The sequence below is a fragment of the Melanotaenia boesemani genome, chromosome 15, assembly GCF_017639745.1.
Source record: "Melanotaenia boesemani isolate fMelBoe1 chromosome 15, fMelBoe1.pri, whole genome shotgun sequence".
In the NCBI taxonomy this organism is placed as follows: Eukaryota; Metazoa; Chordata; class Actinopteri; order Atheriniformes; family Melanotaeniidae; genus Melanotaenia; species Melanotaenia boesemani.
The window spans coordinates 17,445,116-17,471,090 of NC_055696.1; the positions used below are offsets into that span (position 1 = coordinate 17,445,116).

At 36.4% G+C, this 25,975-nt stretch overlaps 3 protein-coding genes across 5 annotated transcripts in view; 2 read left to right on the forward strand and 1 right to left on the reverse strand.

Moving 5' to 3' along the window:
* The window catches only part of LOC121653911 (solute carrier family 22 member 5-like), a 37,145-nt gene extending 16,235 nt beyond the window's left edge, over positions 1 to 20,910 (reverse strand). The window contains exons 1-3 of one of the 3 annotated variants that reach the window (XM_042007675.1): positions 20,404 to 20,910; positions 20,281 to 20,321; positions 14,001 to 14,101 (exon numbers count right to left, since the gene is read on the reverse strand). In XM_042007675.1, coding sequence (XP_041863609.1) covers positions 14,001 to 14,052 — 52 coding nt within the window. In that variant the 5' untranslated portion in view covers positions 14,053 to 14,101; positions 20,281 to 20,321; positions 20,404 to 20,910. The other 2 variants (XM_042007676.1, XM_042007674.1) reach the window with 2 other exon arrangements.
* Positions 3,189 to 11,222, forward strand: slc22a5 (solute carrier family 22 member 5). The gene is made up of 10 exons (XM_042007677.1): positions 3,189 to 3,918; positions 4,004 to 4,107; positions 4,522 to 4,676; positions 4,962 to 5,133; positions 5,236 to 5,362; positions 6,083 to 6,177; positions 6,330 to 6,544; positions 10,040 to 10,222; positions 10,382 to 10,517; positions 10,809 to 11,222. Exons 1-10 carry the CDS (start codon positions 3,529 to 3,531, stop codon positions 10,909 to 10,911), a joined length of 1,680 nt encoding a protein of 559 aa, XP_041863611.1. The 5' UTR covers positions 3,189 to 3,528; the 3' UTR covers positions 10,912 to 11,222.
* Positions 12,194 to 22,819, forward strand: LOC121653913 (solute carrier family 22 member 4-like). Its single transcript, XM_042007678.1, has 10 exons — positions 12,194 to 12,843; positions 15,160 to 15,263; positions 15,339 to 15,493; positions 17,381 to 17,552; positions 18,830 to 18,956; positions 19,205 to 19,305; positions 19,429 to 19,643; positions 21,814 to 21,996; positions 22,363 to 22,498; positions 22,625 to 22,819. The coding sequence occupies exons 1-10, from the start codon at positions 12,436 to 12,438 to the stop codon at positions 22,692 to 22,694; spliced, it is 1,671 nt and encodes a 556-aa protein (XP_041863612.1). The 5' UTR covers positions 12,194 to 12,435; the 3' UTR covers positions 22,695 to 22,819.
* The last annotated feature ends 3,156 nt before the right edge of the window (positions 22,820 to 25,975 follow it).

Sequence of the window (25,975 nt, forward strand, 5' to 3'; positions counted from 1 at the left end):
ATTACAAAGGGTTGGCATGGTAGTGGAGCAGGGTGAGGAGGGGTTCATGAACAAAATCCGCATCAGCTCACATAAAGCTTTTTGAGTTTATTACCACACAATGTTTAATATGTTTAATCTGTAGAAGAAAAGATAAAATAGGGTGATCAGGTTCATAGTTCCAAGTAGTAACATGCCAGATTATTTCTCAATTCTGATCCATTGCCAAGAAATCAGGAGACTCCAGGAAATTACTGCACTTGCAACGATCTATGAAGCAACACCTAAAAACTGAAAATGTTTTAACATTTATTAGGTAGCTTTACAGCACAGAGTAAAAACTATCGGACAGAGAGCCCAGCTTGTACATTTACCCTTTGCATTCATGCTGATTGCATCCATGTGCTCTGCTGTTATGTCACGTGTATCCAGTCGCAGTCATCAAAGTCTGACTGTGTGCACCATGATCCTCTTTATCTAACAAGTAAAATCTGGTGTTAAAGCACATGTTAATGATTACACAAACTACTAGATGCTGTTTCTGCTTAGAAAGAAAAGCAGGTCAGCAGAGACTAATGCTTTGCATCATATAGAATCTCTGTGATGTCAATTAATGATCAAATGAAAATAGTAAAAAAAAAAAAAAAACACCATTGTTTTAAATGTGGAATCTATTTAAAACTTGAAAAATAAAGACCTGTCTAATTATTTTAACACTGGTTAATATTAAACATACAGTATCTGTGTGTGTTAAAACCTTTTCATTCACTGTCTGTGCATACAAATGTAATAAATTTGTGTATTTGTCACATTTAGGACATTTTTTTAATGTCAATCAGGATAAACCTGTTAGAAAAATAAATAATAAATGCATTTAGGAAAAACAGAATTTAGGAACAGTGACTGTCACCCTCTAGTTTACAGCATCTTTACCTTTGATTTACACTCAAGAACCTAAACCCAGCTGTGAAATCCATTTAGCCTCCAAACATTTTATCAAACATTGATCGAGGAGGTTTTGATTAGCTGTCTAGGCAGGGTGAAAGACCTCAGGTGATGATTAATCTTGTCACACATTCTGAATGACCTCTGAGCAAAAGATCAAACACAACAGCCGTTCTAATGGAAACAAGCATTTACATTCTTTAGTGCAGCTGTTAATGTCCTGATTGTTCTCTGAGAGACTTCTGATTAAACCTATTAAGAGTTTTGAGACAGGTGTGGCAGTTAAGGAAATAGTGAAACAATTTTGGGCCCCAAAACCCAAGAAGGCAGGACTTCAAAAAGTTAGTTTGATCCATAGGTCTGAATTTCACATTGTTTGAATTTTCTATGGATTATTACTGTTTAACTAGTACAGTTACGTCACCCCCTGAGCACTCAAATAGTTTTTAAAGCTTATTTCACTGATGCTTCAGATTTTAGTTGATCATGTCATGTAAATAAAAGAAGAGATGAACAAGATGGACAATAATCAGGAAAAAGCAGCTGTTCTGTCAGGTCATAAGTACAAAAGGTACTGGTACTATCGTCAATCAAGAATGTTTTTGTTTTTTATTTCTTCCTTTTTTTCTTTTTTTTGAGAGAAAGATTTCATTCCCTTCTTGCATCTCGTCTCGCCTCTCAAAATAAGTGTTGTGTGTGCTATCTCTTTTCTCCTCACACTCGGACTCCTCCTGTGCTCTATCAAAACTTTCACTCTTAAATTGGATTTGTACTGCATACTCGTGGGTTTGTTTGTAGAGACATAAAAATGTTCCCCAGAGGTGCCTTGAAGACAAGTGGATGTTTTAGCTCCTATGATTATCATGTAATTAAGACTGGATAGAAAATCTAAAAAAGCAAAAGTTCACAATCCAAAATATTTTACTCAGGAATTGGTATCAAGGTTTGTTGGGATATTATATGGGATATTTTAATTAATGTTTTCTCTAACATTAAATTAATGTAATGAATGTAAAGCACTTTTACACTGCAAGCTACATTTACCCATATGAAGTGTTTATTTCACAGTCACACACTGATGAACATATCAGAGGCAATTCGGGGTTCATTATCTTCTCCAAGCATTAAGTCATGATGATATAATCTGGGGAAGCCGGGATTGAACCATCAACCTTCCATTAACGACAGCTCTCCCCTGAGCCACAGCTGCTCAGAGATATATAATATAATTCATTTTCAAGCTAAGGCCTCACCTGTGAGGAAGAGACCATACTATCATGTAATAAAAACTAGATGACTCATATAGCTTGCACTCTGTGAAGTAAAAGTCCATCCAGAAGGAGACAAAAAGAATATCCTTGATCAGAGTTATATTTGTCTCTTTACTGGCATAGAACAAATCCAAGACTAAAAAGTTTTGAGAAAGCACAGCAGTAGTTTGAGTGAGAGTTCAACCTTGAATGTGGGAGGTTTTCCCATGCAACACTGAATTTGAAAAGAGGAGCAAAATTTTGAGTTGAAGCAAAACATATTTGTATGCAAAGGTTTTTGAGAGAGAACTGTACAATACCTGAGCATGAAAACAAGGAATCTTGCACTCAAATTGAATAGCTGCACTCTTGATTAAAGATAAGGAAATAACCCTGTTTATACTGTATATATGCTACAATTTTCATTCAGTATATGGGGCCAGGACTCTTTGGTTATTTTCTTTCCTTAACTCAAAAAAGAAAGAAATACAGTGGAGTCTTTTTCAGTTTGCCTGAAACTCAGTCAGCTGCAGAGCCTGCAGTAAAGACCCCACCTCTCCCCAGGGTATCACTCTGAGCAGACAAACCTGTATTCATTTAACATACATGGCACAAATATTTAAAACAAATTAAGGAAATGCATGTAAACATCACTACATACAATACAATGATTTGAGAAACCTCCATCTTCTACTTTTACACTAGGTGTAGTTTCCATGGTGTGGGTGTTTTAGTGGTTTATCTCCAAGATAGTAAAACAAACACACAATATTTATACAGTTTCTGCTGAACTTTCAACAAAACCAGCCTTGTCTCTAAGACCGTGCCTTAAAATAGTCCAACAGGAGTCTTAATGCTATTTAGCAACATTTAGAGTACAGGCACGTGGACTTCTTTGGAGTATTTAAAAGTGTGGAATGTTGTTTAGAGAAAATACCACAGAGGTGCGGGGGCTGGGTGCCTACAGTACAGTAGACGGGCCACTCTCAAGCTTCTGATCATTTTACTTCCACTCAATCAAATCACTGATTGTGGGCTTTTTCCTTCTTTAATCTCAGATAAATTTACTCCCTCGTCTGCTTTGAAAAGGGGGTCCATCGACCAGCTTTTTAAAAGCTGTTGTTTTTGTTTGTTTTTTTTTGCTTTGAGGTGCAGAGTTGTTCTCTTAAGAAGGCTTTAATACTCTCTCTGGACTGGAAATGGAAATTTTTCAATTGTGACTCCGTCCCACCGAGGGACTAGTTCTTTCTATCCCACAGAGAGCTCCAGCCTTCACCTCTGGTACAAAGCTGAAGACTTTTAGAGGAGCTCCACATATTCTGCACATCAGGGAAGTTTTTTTTTTATATATAAAATGGGAGACTATGATGAAGACACTGCATTTCTTGGACAAACTGGTCCATATTTCTGGACCACATTCTTTCTCCTAAACACAGTTTTTGTGTCAACTGGATTCAATGGACTTTACATTATTTTTGCTGGAGCAGCTCCGAAGCACCACTGTTTCATTCCAGATGTCAACCTGACTGAGGAGTGGAGAAATGCCATCATCCCTGTTACCATGGTAGATGGGGAAAAAGTTCAGAGTCAGTGCAGTAGATATAAGCTAGATGTGGTTAGAAATTTTTCTGCTGAGGGAAATGTTCCTGGAAGAGATGTTAATGTCACCAACCTGCAGCAAGAGAGATGTTTAGATGGATGGAACTACAGCAAAGATATTTACCAATCCACCATTGTCACTGAGGTAAGTATAAAAATTAGATTTTTTTTTTCTTTTTGCCATTTGCGGGTGTGTATGTGTGAAGTTTCTACATGTTATTCTTTCACAGTGGGACCTTGTATGTGACAACCAGTGGAAAGTTCCTTTTGCATCCTCAACTCTTTTTGTGGGATACCTTTTTGGGTCCCTAATCTCAGGGCAACTTTCTGACAGGTATTACAACTAATTACCAATTATCAGTGAAATTATTCTGAATGCAGTTTTGGTAACTAAGATTTGTTTTTCTATCTAAAGAATCCAACTATTCCTGCATGTTGTTTTTGGAAAATGAATTACTCAAAACTAAATCCGGATTTAGCTGGTTATAGCTGAATAAACTGTCCTAAATGTTACTGAAGACATCTGGTTAGCAGCATTTGAAGGCAACAGCTCCCTCTGCTGTTGAAGTAAATTAATGTTTAGTCAGGGACATATTACATAAGACAGTACAAACTTATAAGAACATGTTTCTCATGGCCTGCTTAAATAAATTTGTTGCATCTTGGAAAAGAAAAAGAAACAAGCTTCATCCTTTCCATATTCACTGCATCTGTGAGACTTTAAATGCTGTTCGTCTATTCTCTTCAGATTTGGGAGGAAGAAAGTTGTTTTCATGTCTCTTGGGACTCAGTGTTTCTCAGTCCTGCTTCAGTCATTCTCTCATTCATGGAGAATGTTCTGCATCATGTTCCTTTTCATTGGAGCTTCTCAGATATCCATCTACATCTCAGCGTTTGTTCTAGGTAAGAACTAAAAGATTTTTTAATCTCCAATGAGGTTTTACTCATTTTAAAGGGAAAGACTGCCTTTTACTGTTTGCCTCTTAATTTGTCTCAGTCAGTGTTTCCCCCACAATTATATTATATTATCCCTTCAACAGCAACCACTGCCCTCCTAAGAAGTCAAGTAAATCTTATCCTCCCCTCACTGTATCACACACAGCGATATTTGACAGCAGCTCTGATCTATAGGGGAAACACTGAGTCATATGGTCATTATTCAATAGTCATGCCTTTGTCTCTTGACAGGTACAGAGGTATTGAGTAAAACCATGCGAGTTCTCTTCACAACTCTGGGTGCCTTCCTGTTTTACTGCATTGGTTATATGACACTTCCATGGATTGCATATGGCATCAGAGAATGGAGGACTCTGCTTGCTGTTCTATCAGCAACTTCTGTGGTGTACATCCCACTGTGGTGGTATGTTTTCCATAAAAAATGTGCTGATTACTCATCTCCCAATCACATAAAGTTCCTGTTGCCAAGCACAGATTGACAACATAAAAACATGAATCTGTGCAGGTTCATCTCAGAGTCGCCTCGGTGGCTGCTTACTCAGGGCCGAGTGAAAGAGGCAGAAATCATTGTGAGGGACGCTGCAAGGAAAAATAAAGTGGAGGCACCACCTGTCATCTTTAAAGAATCTGAGGTGAGGCTTATTTAATATGCAACTTTATGAATTCAAACCTAAAACCGTAAAGTCCATTTCAAACTACATGCAAGTTGTGAACATTTCACTGACATGGAAACAAAAATTTTGCATCTTAAGGTGACTCAGCAGGTAACATAAATGTCATTAATAATATATTAATATATACACACGGTACCAGTCCCATTAAATCCACTGAGTAAGTGTGTCCAAATGAAATAGAAGTGAAGTGTTATTTGATTTTCCTGAACCTGGGCTGAGCCCAGCTCTCCACAATCCTGGGTGTCTTTTATTAGATGCAAAATTACACATCCATAGACAAGATCATGTCCATGGATCATTAATACTCTAGGATAAAGTAAAATTCTGAAATATCTATAAAATAACTTCTTTCTTGAATCGTTGGTTCTTATAATAGTGTACAGGGTATGTTGTTTGCAAGAATTTTGTACAAAGACACTAAAGACATTGACTCTGATGTCAAGGAGATTTAAAGGTTTTGTTCAAAATGCTTTCTTTATACTAAACACTTTTTATTTAAATCTCAATTTAGCATAATTCTTTAATTTCAGGTAAAAGTGTGTCAGGTAATACCACTCCTGTTAATGCCTCCATCAGTTCCACAGACCAAACATCTCATGTTAAACTTGAAAAAGAAAAGAAAAATGAGTGCACGTATTTAAAAATGTACATCATGTGCTTTTTCTGCATTGGTTACAGATACAAGAAATGTCACCTGGCAGAAAGTACACCATGCTTGATGTTTTGAAGTCCAAGAACATTAGATGCATCACACTCATGTGTCTCATTTTGTGGTGAGTGTGATTGACATTAAAAATAGTCAATGACCATTTTAATGCCTGTGTTAATCAGTAAGGATAAAGATTCAACATTTATATCCTCATGATCTATTTGATTAGAAGGAAAATGTATGTTTGTGCTTTCAATTCTGTTTTCATCTTTACAGGATGGCAATAAACATTGGGTATTTTGGTTTATCTCTGAATACATCCAACCTGAGTGGCGACCCCTTCATGAACTGTTTTCTATCAGCTGTCAGTGAAGTTCCTGCCTACATTGTTTCTACTTGGCTTCTAAAGAAATGTCCAAGAAGAGCACTTCTGTCAACATTCCTCATCATCGGAGGAGGAGTTCTCCTGCTCATCCAGTTCATCCCTGACAGTAGGACTTCTCTTTTCCTCTTCATACCATCACGTACACAACACGAGTTTAGCTGTCTGTTGACTTTTAGTATCTTTAGTTGACATCTCACAGCGACACCCTCTCTTCAGCTTGTGGTAAAGTTCTTACAAATTGCCAGACAGTCTGCATCTTGTTATCTGAATGGCTGATTAGGAAACATGAAACATATGTGACTAGCTCTTCTGTTTTCTGTCCATTTACTACGCACCTTTAGTTCTCCTGGGTCAAATTGACCTGGTCTGCTGGACTGCTTATAAAGAATGAAGTTTAGTTTAGCGAACCTGTTTCCAACACATTAAAATAAGTTTTACAATTATTTTCAGAATTCATGGTATGATAAACCTCATTTATATCAACTTTTCAGTAAAAAAAAAAAAAAAGTTGAAATTTTTGATTATTTTCACAAAAGCTCACAGGCAGGTACATGTTAAAGTTTAGTCAAGATATTGTTTTAAAACCTTTTCATGGCAACCAACACACCTGTTGTCCTCCCGGACATTTTTGACTGTTGTATAAAGCATGAAATATAAAAATATAGCAAAATGTTATCTTAAACCGTTTACTCAACTTATTAGCAGAAATTATAAATTGTTCTTCTGTATGATATAATATGTGTATGATCAGAAGCACATGTTGATGCAATATGACTGATATATCCCACAGATATTGTCAGGATGTTGTTTTTCTTTCTTAATGGCAGCAAATAGTCACCTCGTCCCGGGTCTAACTGACCTGTGTAGTTATGACTGTATATAAAGCATGACGTGTAAAATGGTCACACCATTCTGTGTCACATGTTTTTAGACAACTTCTTACTATTTCTTTACCAAGTTTATTAACAATACATTTGATTTACATAAAACAATGCTGCAGTTTTAATACAATAAGCTAAATTATATGTTATTTTGGATAAAAACAGACTGGTGTATGCCATTGTCTGATGCAAAACTGTCTGATTCTATTCTACAGTCATTTAGCAGATGCTTTTATCCAAAGCAACTTACATTTGAGAGTAAGAACAACACAAGCAAGAATTCAAACAAGATGGGACATCATAATTAAGTGGTAATCAGACTGCTGTGAGTCCAGTTGGACCCAGGTGCTAGAGGCAGTGCATATATTATTTTTTTTTTTTTTTTAGTTTTTTATAGTTTTTTTGTAAGTCATTTTGTTTAAATACAAGATCACGAATTCATCAAAAATATCATCTTGGGCATAAGTGCACACAGTTTATTCAGTACTTGGTTGAGCCAAAGAGCGGGACAAATCTTTCTAACTCATGCTGGCAGAGCGTAAGTGTCGAGATGGAGTGTAGCCCTGGATTAAGGAGTGGAGGTAGACCGTAGCCGTTTGGGTTATTGCTTTGTAAGCCAGAATTTTATGCATGCTGCAACTGGAAGCCAGTGGACAGCGATTAGCAGCGGAGTGACATGAGCTCTTTTGGGCTGCTTGAAGACCAGACGTGCTGCTGCGTTCTGGATCATCTGCAGAGGTTTAACTGAGCATGCAGGCAGGCCAGCCAGTAAGGAGCTACAGTAGTCAATGCGTGAAATGACAAGATTCTGGACCAGGAGTTGTGCCGTGTCTTCAGTCAGGTAGGGTCTGATCCTCCTGATGTTGTAGAGAGCAAATCGGCAAGACCGGGCAACCGAGGCAACAAGGTCCTTAAAGGCCAGCTGGTTGTCTACCATAACACCAAGATTCCTGGTAGATGACGTAGGAACAAGTGTGATAGAGTCAAGCTGCACGCTTATTGGTGGTGGTAAGGAAGGATTGGCTGAAGGTGGTGATCCTTCATCCATGCAGAGATATCAGCAAGGCATGCTGATATTCACATTGAGACGGTTGTGTCGTCAGGTGGGAAGGAAAGGAAAAGCTGAGTGTCATCTGCATAGCAGTGGTAGGAGAAACCATGAGAGATAATGACTCCACATAGTGAGGAGGTGTATAGTGAAAAGAAAAGGGGGCCAAGCACCGAGCCCTGACGCACCCCTGTTGTCAGCCCATGTGATCTGGACACTCCCCCTTGCCAAGATACTTTGAAGGATCTTCCTGTGAGGTAGATCATAAACCACGAGAGGACAGATGCAATTGTATGAATAGTTTTCCCAATTTTTAACTATTTTCAAAATATAAACAACACAGAAATTGTGTGCGTCTGTGCGTGTGTAGGTGTGTGTGTGTTTCCCCATGTAAGCAGATAAAAATTGGAAATGAAATCAAGTCACATACCTGTAGGCCAGAAGTTATGCGTGTGCCTGTGTGCACGTGTATTACAGGTCACTGCATGTGTGATGTGGTATGTGTGTGTGTGTGTGTGTGTGTGTGTGTGTGTACGTGTGGGTAGACAGCACAGTAATTGTGCAGTGTTCAAATTAAATCAAACTTTAGCTTTGAAATTATATCATTTTTTAAATTTAAACCAAAATGCCCCCCCCCCCCTCAAATCTAGACTGGGGATAGATGTTTGCTTATAAAGTCAGCTCCATGTATAATTAGAGTAAGTACATCTTCTTACAAATCCAAGGTTTAAAATTTCAGAACATAATAAAATTACTATGCATAATGTGGGTTCACATTACAGCTCAGGAGCAGACAGTCACATGTTACAGGAGTTTTTTTTTTTTATTTCTTAACCCCTGATTCATCTAATGTTAGTGAACATTTAAACAAGTAGGTGAGAATTTTTGTATGCTAATTCCATCAGCAGCGTGCTGTGGGTATTGATGAAAAAGTCACGGACTAGAATAACTGACAAGTTGCCTTCACATTTCCAATACTAGCTTGTCATTTATGACGATGCTAGCTTCTTAATTAGTCTTATTTTTGTCCCTTGTACTGCACCATCATGTAGTGATGTTGGGTCCTGGCTGCAGATCCTTTACTTCTTCTGTGAGATAATATGTGGGTCCTCAATAGAATGATTTTGTTTCAGGGTATTTCACGGATGCTTGTATGTTTAGATGTTGAGATTAAGAAGGGCAGCTCAATTTTTTATTTTATACATTTATTTATTTATTTATTTACTCTTTAAAGCCTATTCAAAGAAAAATTTAGAGAAAATCTATTTTTCTCTTTTTTTGGGACTTTAACAAAATGTAATATATATATATATATATATACTTTTTGTATATTTACCCATTATTACTGTGTGATATGTTGAAATTATTGGGGTGCAAACAGTATCCACCAGGGGGCAGACAACAAGTTTCAGATTGTGTTCAACAGGGTTTTGAGTAAAGTTTTTACTGATGAAAAGGCTCTCAGAAACTGTTTGTATCAAACATGATACATATGGCATTAAACAAAAGAGACCACTTTTATTCAGTTCAAATTTAAACATTAAAACTTTGCTAAAATCTACACAGCCAAGTTTAGAGTAGTTAAAATCCTAACTTTACAAAGAGAATCATTCTGCATCATGTTCTGGATAGATATAAATACTACAGTATTTACTCTGTCTTTTCTCTCCAGCACTCTATAATGTTGCTCTGGCACTGGAAATGACTGGGAAGTTTGGCTTCACCATGGCCTTCAGCATCGTGTACATCTACACCGCTGAGATCTACCCCACTGTTCTCAGGAATGTTGGCATGGGAATGTGCTCCTCAGCTGCTCGTATTGGCAGTATCACAGCTCCTTATGTCATTTATTTAGGTACCTAAATGTGATGAATTTCCCACAGATATACTGCATATACTGCAATACTATGCAAAAAAAAACAATATCCGCAATATTTCAGTATTTCAATGTGTATTGATACTGAAGTAAAAATATGTCATTTTAATGTGGATTTTTTCTTTTTATTATTTACAGGTACATATAATAAGGTTCTACCTTATATATTAATGGGAAGTTTGACTATTGCCTCCTCTGTCGTTAACTTTTTCCTTCCGGAGACCCTTCATAAAGATCTTCCAGAAACACTGGAGCAAATGCAAGAATGTGGAGGGTATGTTTATTTTTCCTGATTATATAAGAATAATGCACTTAACTAGTCAAATGAGGACTGTAGTTTAGAAATTACAGTTGGCTTTGTCCTTAAAAGCTATGTACAGGAAAAAAAATAAAAATAAGACACTAGCGATAGCTTGACAGTAACAACTTTTCTTGGCTCTGAGTAACTGTATGTTGACTACAATAACAGTGAAGCACAAAGATAAAAGATATTAATGTAATCTGCTTTTTATAGCATTTATCAGTGTTTTTGAATGCCATTTAAACAGGTTTCTTTCCATTGCAGGTTATGTTTTGGGTCCAAAAAGAAAATACACTCGCAAAATGGAGCAACACGCAGCATACCCATTCTACAAGAGTCCAAACCTGATGTGCAAACTCTCACTTAGCTTTATTTAATCATCGTCTTTAGCAAGACAGAAAGTTTCTCTTGCTTGAAAGGGATCGACTGATGTGTGAAAGTGATCCTAAAAGAAAATATTACTGGGAATCCAGAATATTGTTGCATTTTTTTGTTGTTGTTTTTACTTAATTAATGTTTGTTAATTCAATACATTTTCCAAACTGTTGCAAAAAGAAAATCAAATAAAAATTTTGTATAAAATTATAAAATATGTATCTGATTGATCGCTAACTTTTGTCTAATAATACTTTTCATTAAAACAACATTAACACATAAACTGTCATGATACAGAACCAAAGTTATTTATTTGTCTATTTTCCATTTAATTAATTGTTTGTTAATAAGAATTATTAGATCCTTAATGAAAATGATCATGCATGTCGTTGTTGTTTTTGTCAATGAAAAGATATTATTAGGTATTATTTAATGAATTTAATAAATGTAATAAAACAATGATACCACTCTTAAGCCTAATAAATGTAAGGCTAAACACAAGTCAGACTAGTGTTGCATAAAGTCTAGAAGCCAATAACCTTATTTTATCTATACTAATTTTCCCTACCCAGACTCACTAAATAACATGTAACCATGTTTAAATTTTACTGCTTTTATTACCATTATTATTAGTAGTAGTACTGTCTGTAGTATTAGTCACCTTATGTAATATTATGGGTAAGCATACAAGTCCATCCAAGTCTTTAAACTATGTTTGGAATTTGAGCTCTGAAAGTGGATTAATATTCAGCCTGAAGGAGCTGAACTATGTTGTAATAATGTTAACTAGAAGGCTCATGTGTAACCTCCACAAACAAACATTTAAAAAACAACTTGACACCACCTGGAATAATGAGACTCCTGTGAAAACAAGATAAAACTGGTAACAATGTGTTAATCAAACAGTCATTATTGTGTTATTTTATTGGAAACTAAAACACAGTTCCTGTGGAAAGTCCTGGGTTGCTGTCTCTGAGGACTTTGGTCCTCTGTAATAGTTTATGAACAACCACATCTGAGCCCTCACGCAGCCAAGTCCTAATCTCTTTATCTCCAAACCATCTAGTTGTAATAAATGCTGCAAATATTTCTGAAAATTATAATGAAGAGCTTCAATACTGCTTAACCTATTTTTAAAAATGACTCTCTCTCTTTTTAAGGATTCTTTAAATGATCTATCATTCCTTCACCTGTTAAATCACAATAGCATTTTCCTTACTTGTGTTTGATAAAATGTCTAAATATACATGCAAATATGTCTTTTTATTATCACAACAGTTAATTTGTACCTAAGATAAAATGATGCTAAACTAGTTTTACAGCACTGTAGGTTAACTATGTAACCTCCCACATTTAGATGGAGTCATATAAGATGTGAGCTCAGCTTTATAAGTCACATGGCCTTGTCACATATCCCAGAGCTGTAGAGCACACTCTTTCTCATGCATATTAGTATTTATAAAGTGCTGGTTTGTCTTCTTTTGTTTTTGTTATAATCAAAGATCTTGGTGAGATAATGGGCAGCGCAAAAATCAGAGACTACGACTCCATAACTTCGTTCCTGGGATCTTGGGGACCCTTTCAAAGAAGGATTTTCTTCGCACTGGCTCTCAGCATTCTCCCAAATGGATTTACTGGCATCTATATAGTATTTGTAGGTGATACCCCTCCTCATGAATGCTTTATTCCTGAACATTACAACATTAGTGAGGTGTGGAGAAATGTGACAATCCCACTGGAGACGGTCGATGGCACTACAAAGCGCAGCTCCTGCTCAAGGCTTAGTCTAGAGACTGTGAGAAATTACTCCCAAAATAAATTAATCCCAAATGTGCACGTGAATGTGAGTGATATTCCTTTGGAGAAGTGTCAGGATGGATGGACGTACAACACAAAAATCTACCAGTCAACTATTGTTACAGAGGTGAGCAATAAATTCCTCTTTTCAATTTTCCACCACTAATCGTAATTTTCTTATTATGCTGAGATTCTTGGAGATAAAACTTATCTGCTGCTTTCACTATATTTCTGTACTAGCAAACATTTAATGCTCTTTGATAGTGTGTAAGGATGCAAATGATGCACTTGAATCCCAACATGGAGGCAAAAGACTTTTCAATGTTTTACCAAAACAAAAGTAGCTTCGATATTCTTGAGAATCTGCCACAACAGCAAAAAGTAACTTCTTGTGCATGTTACATACAGGTTAACAAGATTCTGACGGTTCTTCCACACAGACCCATCAGTTACAAGGTGTGGGAGGTTTTCTAGGTTCAGCTGCTTAAAAGGTCATCCTAAACCTCTACCGTTTGCTTTTTGAACCCTTTCTTGGTGAATTTGTAAGTGCACATAGAATCATTATCCAGCCAGAAAAGTCATTTCTGGTTGATCTTCACTTTTTGGACAGCTGACCTTGCATTATCATCAAACCCGCTTTGATGTAGAGTTCATTAATGAGTCAGTGGTAGCAAGCAAGTAAACCCTAACTATAACATTACATCTATCTCTGCCCCTCTTGTTTGCCTTATGTTCACTGGCCAATTTTCCTTTTTTTTTATGTATTTTTTGGGCTTTTTGGCCAGTAAAAGCTTTCAGTGGTATTTATTCTCACTGGACCAAATGTTTCCTCTTTATACCTGAGTGTTCAAGAATATTGTTTGGACTTAGGCAATGTGGGCCCGTAAAACAATCACTTGTCTTGACTTTTCAAAAACAAATAGATTTTTGGAGTTAAAATTTTTTTAAAAATGGATATTAAAGTAATAGAAAAAAATAAATTACCTTCAGCTGTAATTTACTTATATTCATTAATATAGCACAAATATACTGAAGGCAGTTCAAGTGCTGTACAAAGGCGAAACAGATACAATGAAATTAATTTCAAATTCAAGAACAAATCATAGAAAAGCAGAAAATTATTACATAGAATATATATAAGTGCATTTTGAGGAGCAGCTATAAAGAAAAAAATATAACAAGAGTTAAAATGAACAAAATGAGCTTTAAACTGACAGGGAAACTGTAGTAAACTACAAAGATGTTATCCCTGTTTTAAATGAGTTATGACCCACTCACACCTACCAGCTCTGAGCGACGTCTTCATCTCTCGCTGTTTAGAGAAGTCACTTAGCATCCTCAATTACCGTTTCCACCACGTCCATAACCTTTGAAACTCGAGCCCTCTGGTAGGAGACACAGATCCATACAAACACACACAACATGATTCCAACAGTTTTTACCCCATTTCCATCACCACACTGAACACTGAACTCAAAACCACTAAAAAAAGACTTATGCAATATTTTATGTGCAATATCTATCACCTCTATTCATATATATATATATATATATATATATATATATATATATATATATATATATATATATATATATATATACACTACCGTTCAAAAGTTTGGGGTCACTTTACCATGGGATTCAATAGGGAAGTGACCCCAAACTTTTGAAAGATAGTGTTTATATATACTAATGCTTAAATTGCATTTCATTTCATTTTTATTATCTCTCCACCATGATCATTGGATAAAGCTAAAAATTATTAGCAGACAGAAAAATGAGAAAGATGATTCTAACACCTCTATGTCATCCTGTGACACACCAAGCTCTTTAAGTCTTTAAGATTTTTTTTTTTATTCTTTTCTGGAATTTTATTGGTCGTTAAGGTGTACTTTGATTTTAAGAAATTAGTACATGGACTACAATATATTATAAATTTCTTTTTGTGGGTTAACTTCATAAGTAGACACTATTTTAGAGAGGATCAAATGTGTTCTGGTTAAGGTGTGAAAGTGACAACCATTTCCACGAGATGTACTGATTTATTCACATGACTGTAAAATGACTGAAAAGTGGCAGAACCACAGATAATGGCAAAACCAGGAATTACAGCTTGGACATTTAAAAATGCATTTAAACAGAAAATGCATCCAAGTTAGACCTGACTGTCAGGATTTACAGATAAACTGATCACTCACTATAAATTCACCATGAATACTAACTTTTCTATGAACATTTCCAATAGCATTTATTCTCTAAACATTCTAACAAAATTTACATTAAAAACAAATGTTCTGAACTTACTGTTTTTAGCATCTGTAATCTGCCACTATTCATACTCTGATTGTTTGCTGTGGTACCACTACTGTGGCCCCTAATAATACAAAAAAAGAAAAAGATAGAAATATGTGACTAAATGACAGAGAATGTGCTGATTTTGCAGTGGGACTTGGTCTGTGATGATGCATACAAAGCTCCGCTGGCCACCTCTATTCATTATGTTGGTGTGCTAATAGGAACTGTGATCTCAGGCCAGTTGTCTGACCGGTGAGTACTGTACAAAAACCTTTCAGACTTTCTGAAAAAAACTATCCAGTTTCCTGTTAATAATGTCACCTACAGATTTGGAAGGAGGCCACTACTATTTATCATGATGGCTCTTCAGACTGTTGCAATCACAGCACAGATCTTCTCACCGAACTGGGAGATCTTTGTTTTTATTTTCCTTCTAGTGGGTGCTGGTGGATACTCCAACTATACCATTGGATTTGTGTTGGGTATGTTATTTCCTGTAAGCAGTACACTACTCTTAGAGCAATACAGTAGGTTACAGAACGTTTTCAAGACTTGTTATGATAGGTTTCCATACTGCGGTCAAACCAGCCGCATGTCCGTGGTCGTTAAACCAGCAGCCGCTATATTTCAAGTGCGCATTTACTCTCAATTTTGTGGTAAAAACAAAGGAACAGCTCTGCAAAGCTTTTGGAAATTTCTTTCGATTGCCTTGCTCATTCTCAAATATATTGGGCGGAATTAAGGGATGTATTTTAACAATAAAGCCTGCAAGGACTGCAAGACCAGACAGACACAAGAGAAAGTGAGATGCCTTAGTTTGAAATCCGGAAGTATTCATGGTGGCGTTAGCTTTAAGATTACCTAGGCTTTAACATTGTCCCTGCGGAACTTTCAGTTGACTCGATGTTCATTTGGTTCATAAACCGACATCTACATTCAGCCCCAGATCTTTGAGGCTGAGTGAGGGACTATAAAGTAACTTCCAAAAGCTTTCCGGTTCTGTTCCTTTGCTTTTACCACACAGTTGAAAATAAATGCGCATTTAAAAAGCTGGTTTGACCATACAAGACTGGCGGCCGCGGCTGGCTTGACCGCAGTGTTTCCATGGCAATGGAAAAGTTGTTTACCTGCTGGATCAACTAATTAAGCTTTCTAAAGTCAAGATAATCAGTGAAATAACTCACCAAATCCCAAAGGAGTTGAAAAGAAGATGAAGAGGATGCAGGGCAGGAGGGAGGAGAAGAGAAAATCGGAGAAATTTCTAACTGGTTTATTACACAACTGTTCTGATGGGATATCACTAACTAACAATATGGACGAGCTCGAAGTACTGTTTCTCAATATTCGTACTTGTCTGTACTCGTGTTCTTGTGTGCTTGTGAAACGTAATCAGTTGAGGCAAAAGTACTGTTTCAATTTAAATAACGCTTCCAGACATGTACGCTCCAAATTCCCAGATGTGCACTTGCCCCCTCCATTTTTTTAGATTGTGTAACAGAAAACATATAATATGCAATATACATAAAAGCTTATATTGAAAAAGGCAGAGGACAACAGTTACAAAAGTGGAGGGTTTTTTTTTTTAACAGAAAATTAAATAATGTGCAGTTTCTTCAAAATATCAAGAATTCATGTCGCTTTCTGGTTCTTCACATTTTCAGCTGAGGCGGTATAAGATTTCAGTTCTACAATAAAAAAGATTAAAAACGGGTTTACATCCAGACCATTTACACTTGTGAATATGAAATTAGCCAAGGATGATTAATAGCGAAATAATATATTTTACATCACTTGACAATCCATTCAATACAAAATATAACATCAAAAACATTAATCTGGATATTGATATTTAATTTAGCACAGACAAAGCTTTCCATGTCTGACCAGAATTGTTTGGTGTGAACACATTGAAAAAATACAAAAAGAGGAAAGAAAGACAAACAGAAAGGTACCAGAAATAATTCCTGCCAGCAGTCATCACCCTCTGAAATAAGGCACTACCTTCTTCTTCATCTTATAATTAATAATTATTGTTTTTATTTTTAAAAAACTACTACAACATTGAAATTTTCCTCTGACTCTTTTTCATTTAATTTAATTTCATTTGATGCTGCTCAAATGTGTTTATCATGTTGTAATGGCCTATGTGATCTAGCATGTTTTCCAAAATGGGGTCTGAAAGAGGCAGACTCAATTTCCCAATTCAAAGCTGAGTTATGTAAATGGTTGGATGTGTGCGCCTATGCCTACCATCATTTTAGTGTCAGGAAAACTTGGTAAAATAGAATAAATATCATTCAGAATTCTGCCAATAAACCGAAAACCTCTCAGTTTCATTTTGTCCTTCTTTTTAACATATGGGTCTACAGGATCGGAAATTCTCAGCCCAAGAATGCGAGTGGTCTTCTGCTCTCTTGGAGTTTTCATGGGCTCAGCTGTAGGCTACATGGTAATGCCTCTAGTGGCCTACTTCCTCCGTGACTGGCGGCTGCTGCTGATTCCCATGGCTGCATCTGGACTCATCTATGTGCCTCTGTGGTGGTAGGAAAACTCAACTGTTGTTTTTCAGTTTGCTTCGCTCTTTGGTTTCCTAATAATGATTTGAATCTTTGAAAGCTAATATATGAAATGATGGCGGTTTGGTCATAAAAACACATTTATTATCAGTCTTCATCAAACATGCTGAAAAATGATGAGGAAAAAATACATCTATAAGTTGCCTTGAAGAAAATACCAAAGACAACTCTCAGAATTGATTTGTGACACCAAGGGCGCCATGACAAAACAGCAATCTGTCAAGCTTTTAGATGCAGTGATGAGTGATTTAGAGGAATTTATTGGCAGAAACTCAATGTTGTATTCATAAATAGTTTAGAGGTGCTGCAACTGTTTTTACTTGTATTAAAAGGTACAATTTCTTCTGCAGAATCTCTAAAATTGTATCACCATGTTTCTACCAAACCCCAAATAAACAAGCCAATCACTGACTTTAGAGGCCACATTTTGTCGTATATTTCTCAAATTTCTCAAACACACTAGGACGCTTTTTCAGGTCCACACTCCTTTACATTTGTTTGGTGGCAACTGAACATGTCAGTGAATGTAAATGTACTTTTTTTTTAAATATTGCGACAACAATGTAACCAGTTATGAAAAAGTTTAATGTGCATATCTTTTTCAACATGGGAAAAGTCTGAACCACTGCAGCCATATAAATCTGCAGGTATGCACAGCGAAGGCTTGTTAATTGACAACCAGCTGCTCTGTGGAATCAAACAGATCCTGTTATTGTATTAATTAATAACAGCCAGCTTAATTTTTTTCTCTCCATGATTTCATCTACAATAATCAGCTGCATCCCTGTTATTTTTTTCCTGCATCTAAGCTAAATGAATGAGTGACATGGGTTTGAGCTGCAGCTGAAGCTTTGCTCTCTAATTTTTCATAACAGATCCATCTTTGGAACTGCTAGCACTACTGAAACATATTTGTCCAAACTGCTTGGACAAGAGATGCTCCTTTAAGAGTCATAGCTCATCATCACCCAGCAAAACCTGCTTATCAAATGATTACCATCATGCTTTTTTTTCTTTTTTTTTCGCTTGTTTGTTCAGTTTTACTTAACACAACAATTCAGTTTCACCTCAACTAAGGCAAATTTCTAAATTAGACTGATTAGACTACTTCAGACCTCCATAGGAGTAAGGCTCCAAACATTAATCAAGAAAACATGGAATGGGTTTCTATATTTGTATCACTTTCTTATGTGCCCAAGCTCCTAGTTATGTGAATTTATCTGATGATTTTTGTCCTTTCAGGTTTATCACAGAGTCTCCTCGCTGGCTCCTTTCTCAGGGAAGAGTAGAGGAGGCTGAAGCCTTATTGAAACATATTGCTAAGATAAATCAAGTTGAGGTTCCACAGGCTATTTTCACACAAGCTGAGGTAAGTATTTTAGCAACCACATTATCGTTATAATCTATATTCTGGTCTAATTTAAAATAAAAAACAATATATTTTTTGTTGTAATTTTTATTTATTTTTGCATGCACCGTTGGTGTGTTTCTACTATAACTGTATGTATATGTATGGAAATGGAAATATCCAGTATATTGCTATTTGTGGCAAAATTATTGGTCACTTTACATTTTCATTTTCTTGTGCCAAATTTTAAACACTGATGTTTTTTTCAGGTTGAATTTGCTTTGGCTAGGAAGGATGAGAAAGTCAACATCATGGCCATCCTGAAAAGCTGCAACATTGCTTCAATTACTTTGCTGTGTGCAAGTCTGTGGTATGTCTTAAATGTAAATCATTAACTAAAAGGTTATGTCACTCTAATCCACGTGTCAAACATAGTTTTTACTATTTTGAGATACTGATTTTATGTGTATTCAAAATCTGAATGTCTTTGCAGGATGATCATCACCATTAGTTACTACGGTTTAATCCTCAACACTTCGAACCTGCACGGTGACCCTTACCTAAACTGCTTCTTGTCTGCTGTGACAGAGGTCCCAGCATACATAGTTGCCTTGTTGCTGCTCCGGTTCTGCTCTAGACACATCTGTCAATCTTCCACGCTTTTCCTCGGTGGAGTTATGATCCTGTGTGTTCGTTTCATTCCAGTAGGTAATGCTGAAAGCCTCTTACACAGGTTGATGATTAATAAGAATGAACAAAGGTTGTATTTAAATCCAAATCAGGAACCTTTCCAAAACCTTATCAAGTCACTCTGTTTGAAAAAATAATACATTTTGTATTGTGTAAGAGCCCGGCGCCACCTCTTGCATCTGACTTCCTGTATTTTTAAACCTTTTGGCTATCATAATACTCAGCTGCTTTCATTAGAGCGGTTAAACATGAGGATGATACAGCATGAAAGCCTAAGCTAACAGTGTATGATGTGCCAATCAGGGAATGATTAGTCTACTTTTTTTTTGACAAAGTAATACTTTACCTGATCATCTTGTGGCTTTAATTAGCTTTGTTGTGTTGTTATTTTGCAGTAAAATATGTAAAGACCATATGCACCAGCAGCAACACTAAGGTGATCTGGTTTCCCACAGACATGACCTCAGTCTTGCATGTGCATGCTGTGTGCAAAATATATCATCATGCAGTCAAGAAACTGATGGCACTAAATGTGCGGCTCCCATCAGCTCTTACTGCCAGTTGATTACATTTTATTGACAATTTCAGCTTTTTCCTGGCACCTTTTTAAGGCGGGTGCCATTTGCCTGAACAAGTTGAGAACAAAACACTTTACCTCAAACTTGCTTTACCCCTGTCATCACCGATCTGCTCCCTCTGCCAAGGACAAGAGAAAACCGGAGGAGTGTGAGAAAACGCATTGCAGCAGAAACAGTGGAAAAGATCAGGATGATTTTACCTCCAATAAGAGAAATCCATCCTCTCTTCCTCCTCATCCTTCACAGAGTAAAGAGTTTGTCACTGTTGAGACAAAACTAGTTCCATCTCCCTTTTCCAGGCTTCCTCCCACTTTATCTCCTGTAATCCGCCCTCATTATGAGCATCTACAACCGGATTTAAGTCTAAACAGTCTGGTCTCCTGAAATAACATAATAATAACATGCCAAGTCATGCCGCTTGTAATTACATATTCTTTTTTATATTGCATGCAATTTCCTTTTATGTGCTTTGTTAGTATAAGACTCCTCCCTGTGCATTTACCCTGAACTCAGCTATGCAGTCAGTCATTTTGACAGCATGAAAAGAAAAGCAAATAGATGTTTTTGTTTGACTGTAGAAGCCTTCAACATGTAGCCACAGCCTCATTACTTCATTCCAGTTCATTAATATCTTGCATTAAAATATATTCTGCCTATATCACAAGATGGGCTCCATGAAGTGGATTAAACCATAAACTTCTCCTAAATCCATAAAAAGAGATGGTACCAAAAAACCAAGCTAAATTCTTTAAACAAATTACTTATAATATCCTAACCTGTTCTGAATGAAAACACTTTAATTGGAGTTTATGTGGCAGTTTATGTGTTCACCACAATACTTTGACTTTGGATTTGACATTGTTTTAATGACGATGCTTTGGGAAATAATGAAAAAAACGGTGAGACATGATGTGCATAGAGGGGGAGTACTTTTTCTAATTTAACCACAGGTGTGTACAAAGACGTAGATATAGCTCCAGTGATGCAAAAATGTTTGTTCAAGTTGTATAGTGAAATCAACTGGTAATAATGTAATGGGTTAGAGTTAAAAAAAAAATCCATAAAAGTGCAGGTAGATTAGGCCAATTAAATTAATTGAAATATAACTCAGAGTATAACTTATATAACTTATATAGTATAACTTAGAATATAACTTAATAATATAACTTAATGTAAATGTCGGGGTTACTGTGCTGTTCTGTTACAAAACAGTCAAACCAGGAAATGTGCTTCAGTTTCAGTTTTTAAACTAAAAATCTGGATGCACATCTTTTGTTTGATGTAGATGTTTTGTTTGTGCTGTGAAATGCAACCACGTCGAAAGGGTCACTGCTGCCTAACCGCTACAGCAGTGCATAGTTGACTGAAACAGATACAAATGCCCAAATTTAAACGGTGTAATACTTTATTAATATTACATATTTACACTCATTGGCCATTTTATTAGGAACACATTGCTGCCACTTTTGCCTTCAGATTTACCTGAAGTTTTTTTAATGGCATAAATTCAATAAGATGTTGGAAACGTTCCTCTGGATTGGATTTTCTGCAGCCCTCATTTTTGTTGCAGTATGTGCTGGAAAGCCAAAGCATGTGGTCTATTTCCCCAGCTCTTCCACAGGTTGCTGTGTTCCTTGAGATGTTGGGAAAGTTTGGCATGACATCGGCATTCTGCGTGGTGTATTCTGTCACATCAGAGCTGTTCCCCACAGTACTCAGGAACACAGCGATGGGCTGTTGCTCTATGGCTGCACGAATTGCCGCCATTCTCTCCCCTTTCATCATTTATCTGGGTAAGGATGTAGATTTTCTACTTTTTTAAACAAACGGTCCATACCATGGACATTTTAATTACATAGCAGCAACAGAAAAAAAAGTTCTTACCAATTTAATTTTTTTTTTTTTTTTTTTTTTTTTTTAAATTCAATTGTGTTTTTAAGTTTACTGAAACAATACCAGCTTCTTTTTTTTTTTTTTTTTTTTTTTTTACTTTTACAGTTCATATGCTTAATGATTTATGAAGAAAAATGTCTGTATATGAACTTATATTAACTTGTGTTGACTTTAATAATTTTACCTAAGTAATATTTCTGAATGCTGTCACCAATCTGACATCTAATGGGTTTTTTTGTGTTTCCTCCCTCATTTGCTATTTGCAGGGAGATTCTACAAAGACCTTCCATACATAGTGATGGGTGTTTTGGCCCTCTGCGGTGCTGCTTTATGTTTTATTCTGCCAGAAACATTTGGGAAAGACTTGGCAGAGACTATACAACAGATGCAGACAATATGCGGGTAAGTTTAGAAATATTTCCATGCAGTCACATTGTGTTGTTGCCTGCACTTTAACATAAAACTCTCAACTATACATTTGACTATTTTTTTCCACTGCTGTTAAATGTCTTCTTTATGTTCATGCAGGAGAAAAGGAAAGAATGCTAAAACTGAGGAAATACCATCCATTTGCAAAGCTTCTGAAACCAAGTTATAGTTTATGTTTGTTATAACTTATTCAGGTTTTTTGCTTAATGTAAAAAAAACTTTTGCTTTTCTTGAAAGAACAAAAGGCCTAAAAAAAAGCATCAAAGATCTACTGTTGAGTTGGTTCAAAATTATTAAAAGCCTTTATTTTTACATGGCTTTTTTTTTTTAATAAAGACAAAAGCATTGCCATTTACTAAGTCTTCACCAGAGTCAGTTGAGCCACTTGCTATTTAAAGAAATACAATTTTCTTTTTCACTTCAAGCAAGAAGCCTTGCATTAGATAGAAAAGAACACATCTAAAGGACCAAAACGGCACCTCAGAGGAAAACCACAACGGACCCAAAAACAAGTCTAAAGCCACTGTTTTCTATAGTTTGTTATGGTTTCTTCAAGAAAGAATCAGCTATGGTGCACGTCCAAAGCAACCTGTGTGTTGATATCCACTTGCTAAGTTTTGATGTGCAGTTTCTCCACCTCTGGACACTGCTGGACAGCAACAGCTCCAGAATGTAGGCTACATACAGTATTAAATGTCACTGAGCTATCAAACGAGTCCAGAACGCAGAGTTTTAAGGTTGGAAAGTTACATAATGCATCTTTAAGTATACTTGCAAGTTATTTTTAAGCTTGTTGTTAATCATATGTTTGGAAAAAAATGGATTAGTAAAGTGATTTAACAAATAGACATTAATGGTTTATTATTTATTTTATGTTGATCACATTTATTTGCTCAGTGTGATTTTCAATGTGTATTTTCAACTGGAGGTTGTATCTTAATGTAAATAGTGTATAATTAAAAAATGTGACTGTTTCAGTTCTATGTCCACCTTAAGAAAACAACACTGTACCAAACATCAAATTTATAATAAATGGTTATTGCTGAAAAAACCTTCTATACAAATTATTTATTATTCTTGCAGTACAGCTAAATAGGAAACCTGTTGTTTGAAAAGTACTTGGTGTGCATTGCTGACTTTTATGTTGAGAAGCTTGTGCAACATTCTTTGCCAAATCAGATCCAGGGAATACAGACTTATCCTCAGCACAGAGGCAGCTTTCTCTGGCTCTGATGCTGCTGCCCCAACAGAAGGCTACAAAGCAAATTGTCGTCTCCACCACAGGCTTATAGAAGATATCCAACTTCTTGTTGCAAACTTCAAAAGATCTAAGCTTCTTTGTTAAGCCCTTCTTGTAGACATATTTAGCTACTGCTGCATTTCCAATCCAATCTGGTGACCATGCAGGTAAATACTCAGATATTTGTAGTCCTTCACCACCCTTCTCCAAGGATGCCAAGAGATTTCAGCTTACTCCAGTCCTCGTAGATTCCACAAATATCCCCTATCTCTTTATAATATTCATAATGCAGAAAATAATCACTTTATCTTGGATTTCCCACAACACATAGTGATCCACCAGTTATCTGTATTGAGTCTCAGAGCTGCTCCACAAGTTCAGAGTTATTTGAGGATTTCTAGAGATGAAAGGATTCCAGGTTGTACAGGAACGATGTGTTTAAACAAGATTAAATTAACTTGATTCATATGATTATAATGAGGTGAACCCGCCTCGCTGGCGGTTAAATTCCTCCAATCTTAGCTGAAACAAGAAGGAAGAGGTTCAAAGCAAAACAGGAAAGGGTTTTACTGTTTAATGTATTAATCCATTCTCGACCAGGATATTGCAAGAAGAGCTTCAGCCACAAGATGGAAACTCAACACCAGAATTGTCAAGACTCTGTATGAGAACCTAAATGAATTCATACAGTGTTTTGAGATCATCAGGGCATCTGCAAAACAATGAGGGAGGCATCTGGCTTAGTTTCTAAGGATGCTGCAGGATGAGGATTTTCCATTTTTTTCTGCAGCTCTTTCACAAAATTGTGCCTCACCTTGACATGTTGTACCAGAAACTGCAGAAGGAGGACAATGATGCAGTCATCATCAAACATGCCCTCCAGAGCTTTACAAGCAGTGTGCAGAAAATAAGGTAAGATCAGACCATAATAGTAAATAATGCTACAGGAGCCACACCCCAAGGAGAGCCTTGGGAGAAGATGAGAAGCAAAGAGTCTGTAAAGAAGTCTGACACAATCCTGCCTCACACCACAAAGAGCTTCTCCTTCACCGACCACCTTGTGAGTGCCACACTGCTAGAAGCACAGATGTTTGAGCAGCATTGCTGCACATTTCAGGCTCCGAATGCAACTGAAGTAAATAAATTATGTTTTAGAATTATATTTAGTTCCCTTTCTTATTTGCAGTAAAGTATTTATCTCTCTTTATTAAAAGGAAATTGATCATGTTTCTCCTGTTGATAACCCATTGAATTTATCATTCACTGATCAGCCTAAATAATTTTGTTCAACTCCATAGGCTGGCTCTAGCACGTGGAATTGAGGTAAAGGTAAAAGTTTACTGTGAGTTGAACTGGTAAATAAAAGAAAAGCATGCAAGATAAGTTTAACATTAGCCAATTTAAAGAATAGTCTAGCAAAGTGGTGCAGACAGTAGCTGTCCTCAAGGATTTTAGCTGACCGAGGGGGAACAGCAGAGTAGTGACACTAGTCTGAAACAAAAATGTTTTCATCAATGAAGTGACATAATTTTTTTTTCTTCAACAACAAGCAGCAACGCAACCACAAATGATTCATGAGTGCAGCTTGTGGTTGGACGCTTTCAGTCATGTGTGGGCAAGTAAGAATAAACCACCTAAACTGTGCTTTCACTTTTATCTCGCTTTTTCTACTATTAATTATCCAGAAATCTAACGTGACAGACAGGAGAGGAGAAAGAGACTTACAACACTGTATGAGAACTTGTGCATTTGGCTGCATAATGAATATTCAAGTAGAAGCATGAAGGCATCATCTGTTACCGTGGAAAGTCCAACATCATTTCACTTCAAAGAAAAAAAATCATTTTACTTTTAATTAAGCCAAAGCACGAGGCTTTAAACGGTTTTGTATTTGTTTTTAAGACATCTGATGGTCAAGTATTTCAGTGATAGTGTGTTGTATTTTCTTTCTTTCTGTTTCTTTCTTATTTAAATATATAAACTGAAGTCACCAGCAGCTGCTGAATCTCCCTGCTGTTGATTTCCCGACAGGGGAGGGCTTAAATAAAAGTGAAACCAAACGGTGTGGCTAACCGTTGGGTTCTTTGTTAAATTTATCAAGACGTTACTTTACGCTTACGTGAATTTATGTTTTTTACTGTTTCCAGGTTTGCCTCCATGTGAAATAATATGATGAACGTATTATTTAAGGTGAGTTTCCTCTTGTTACC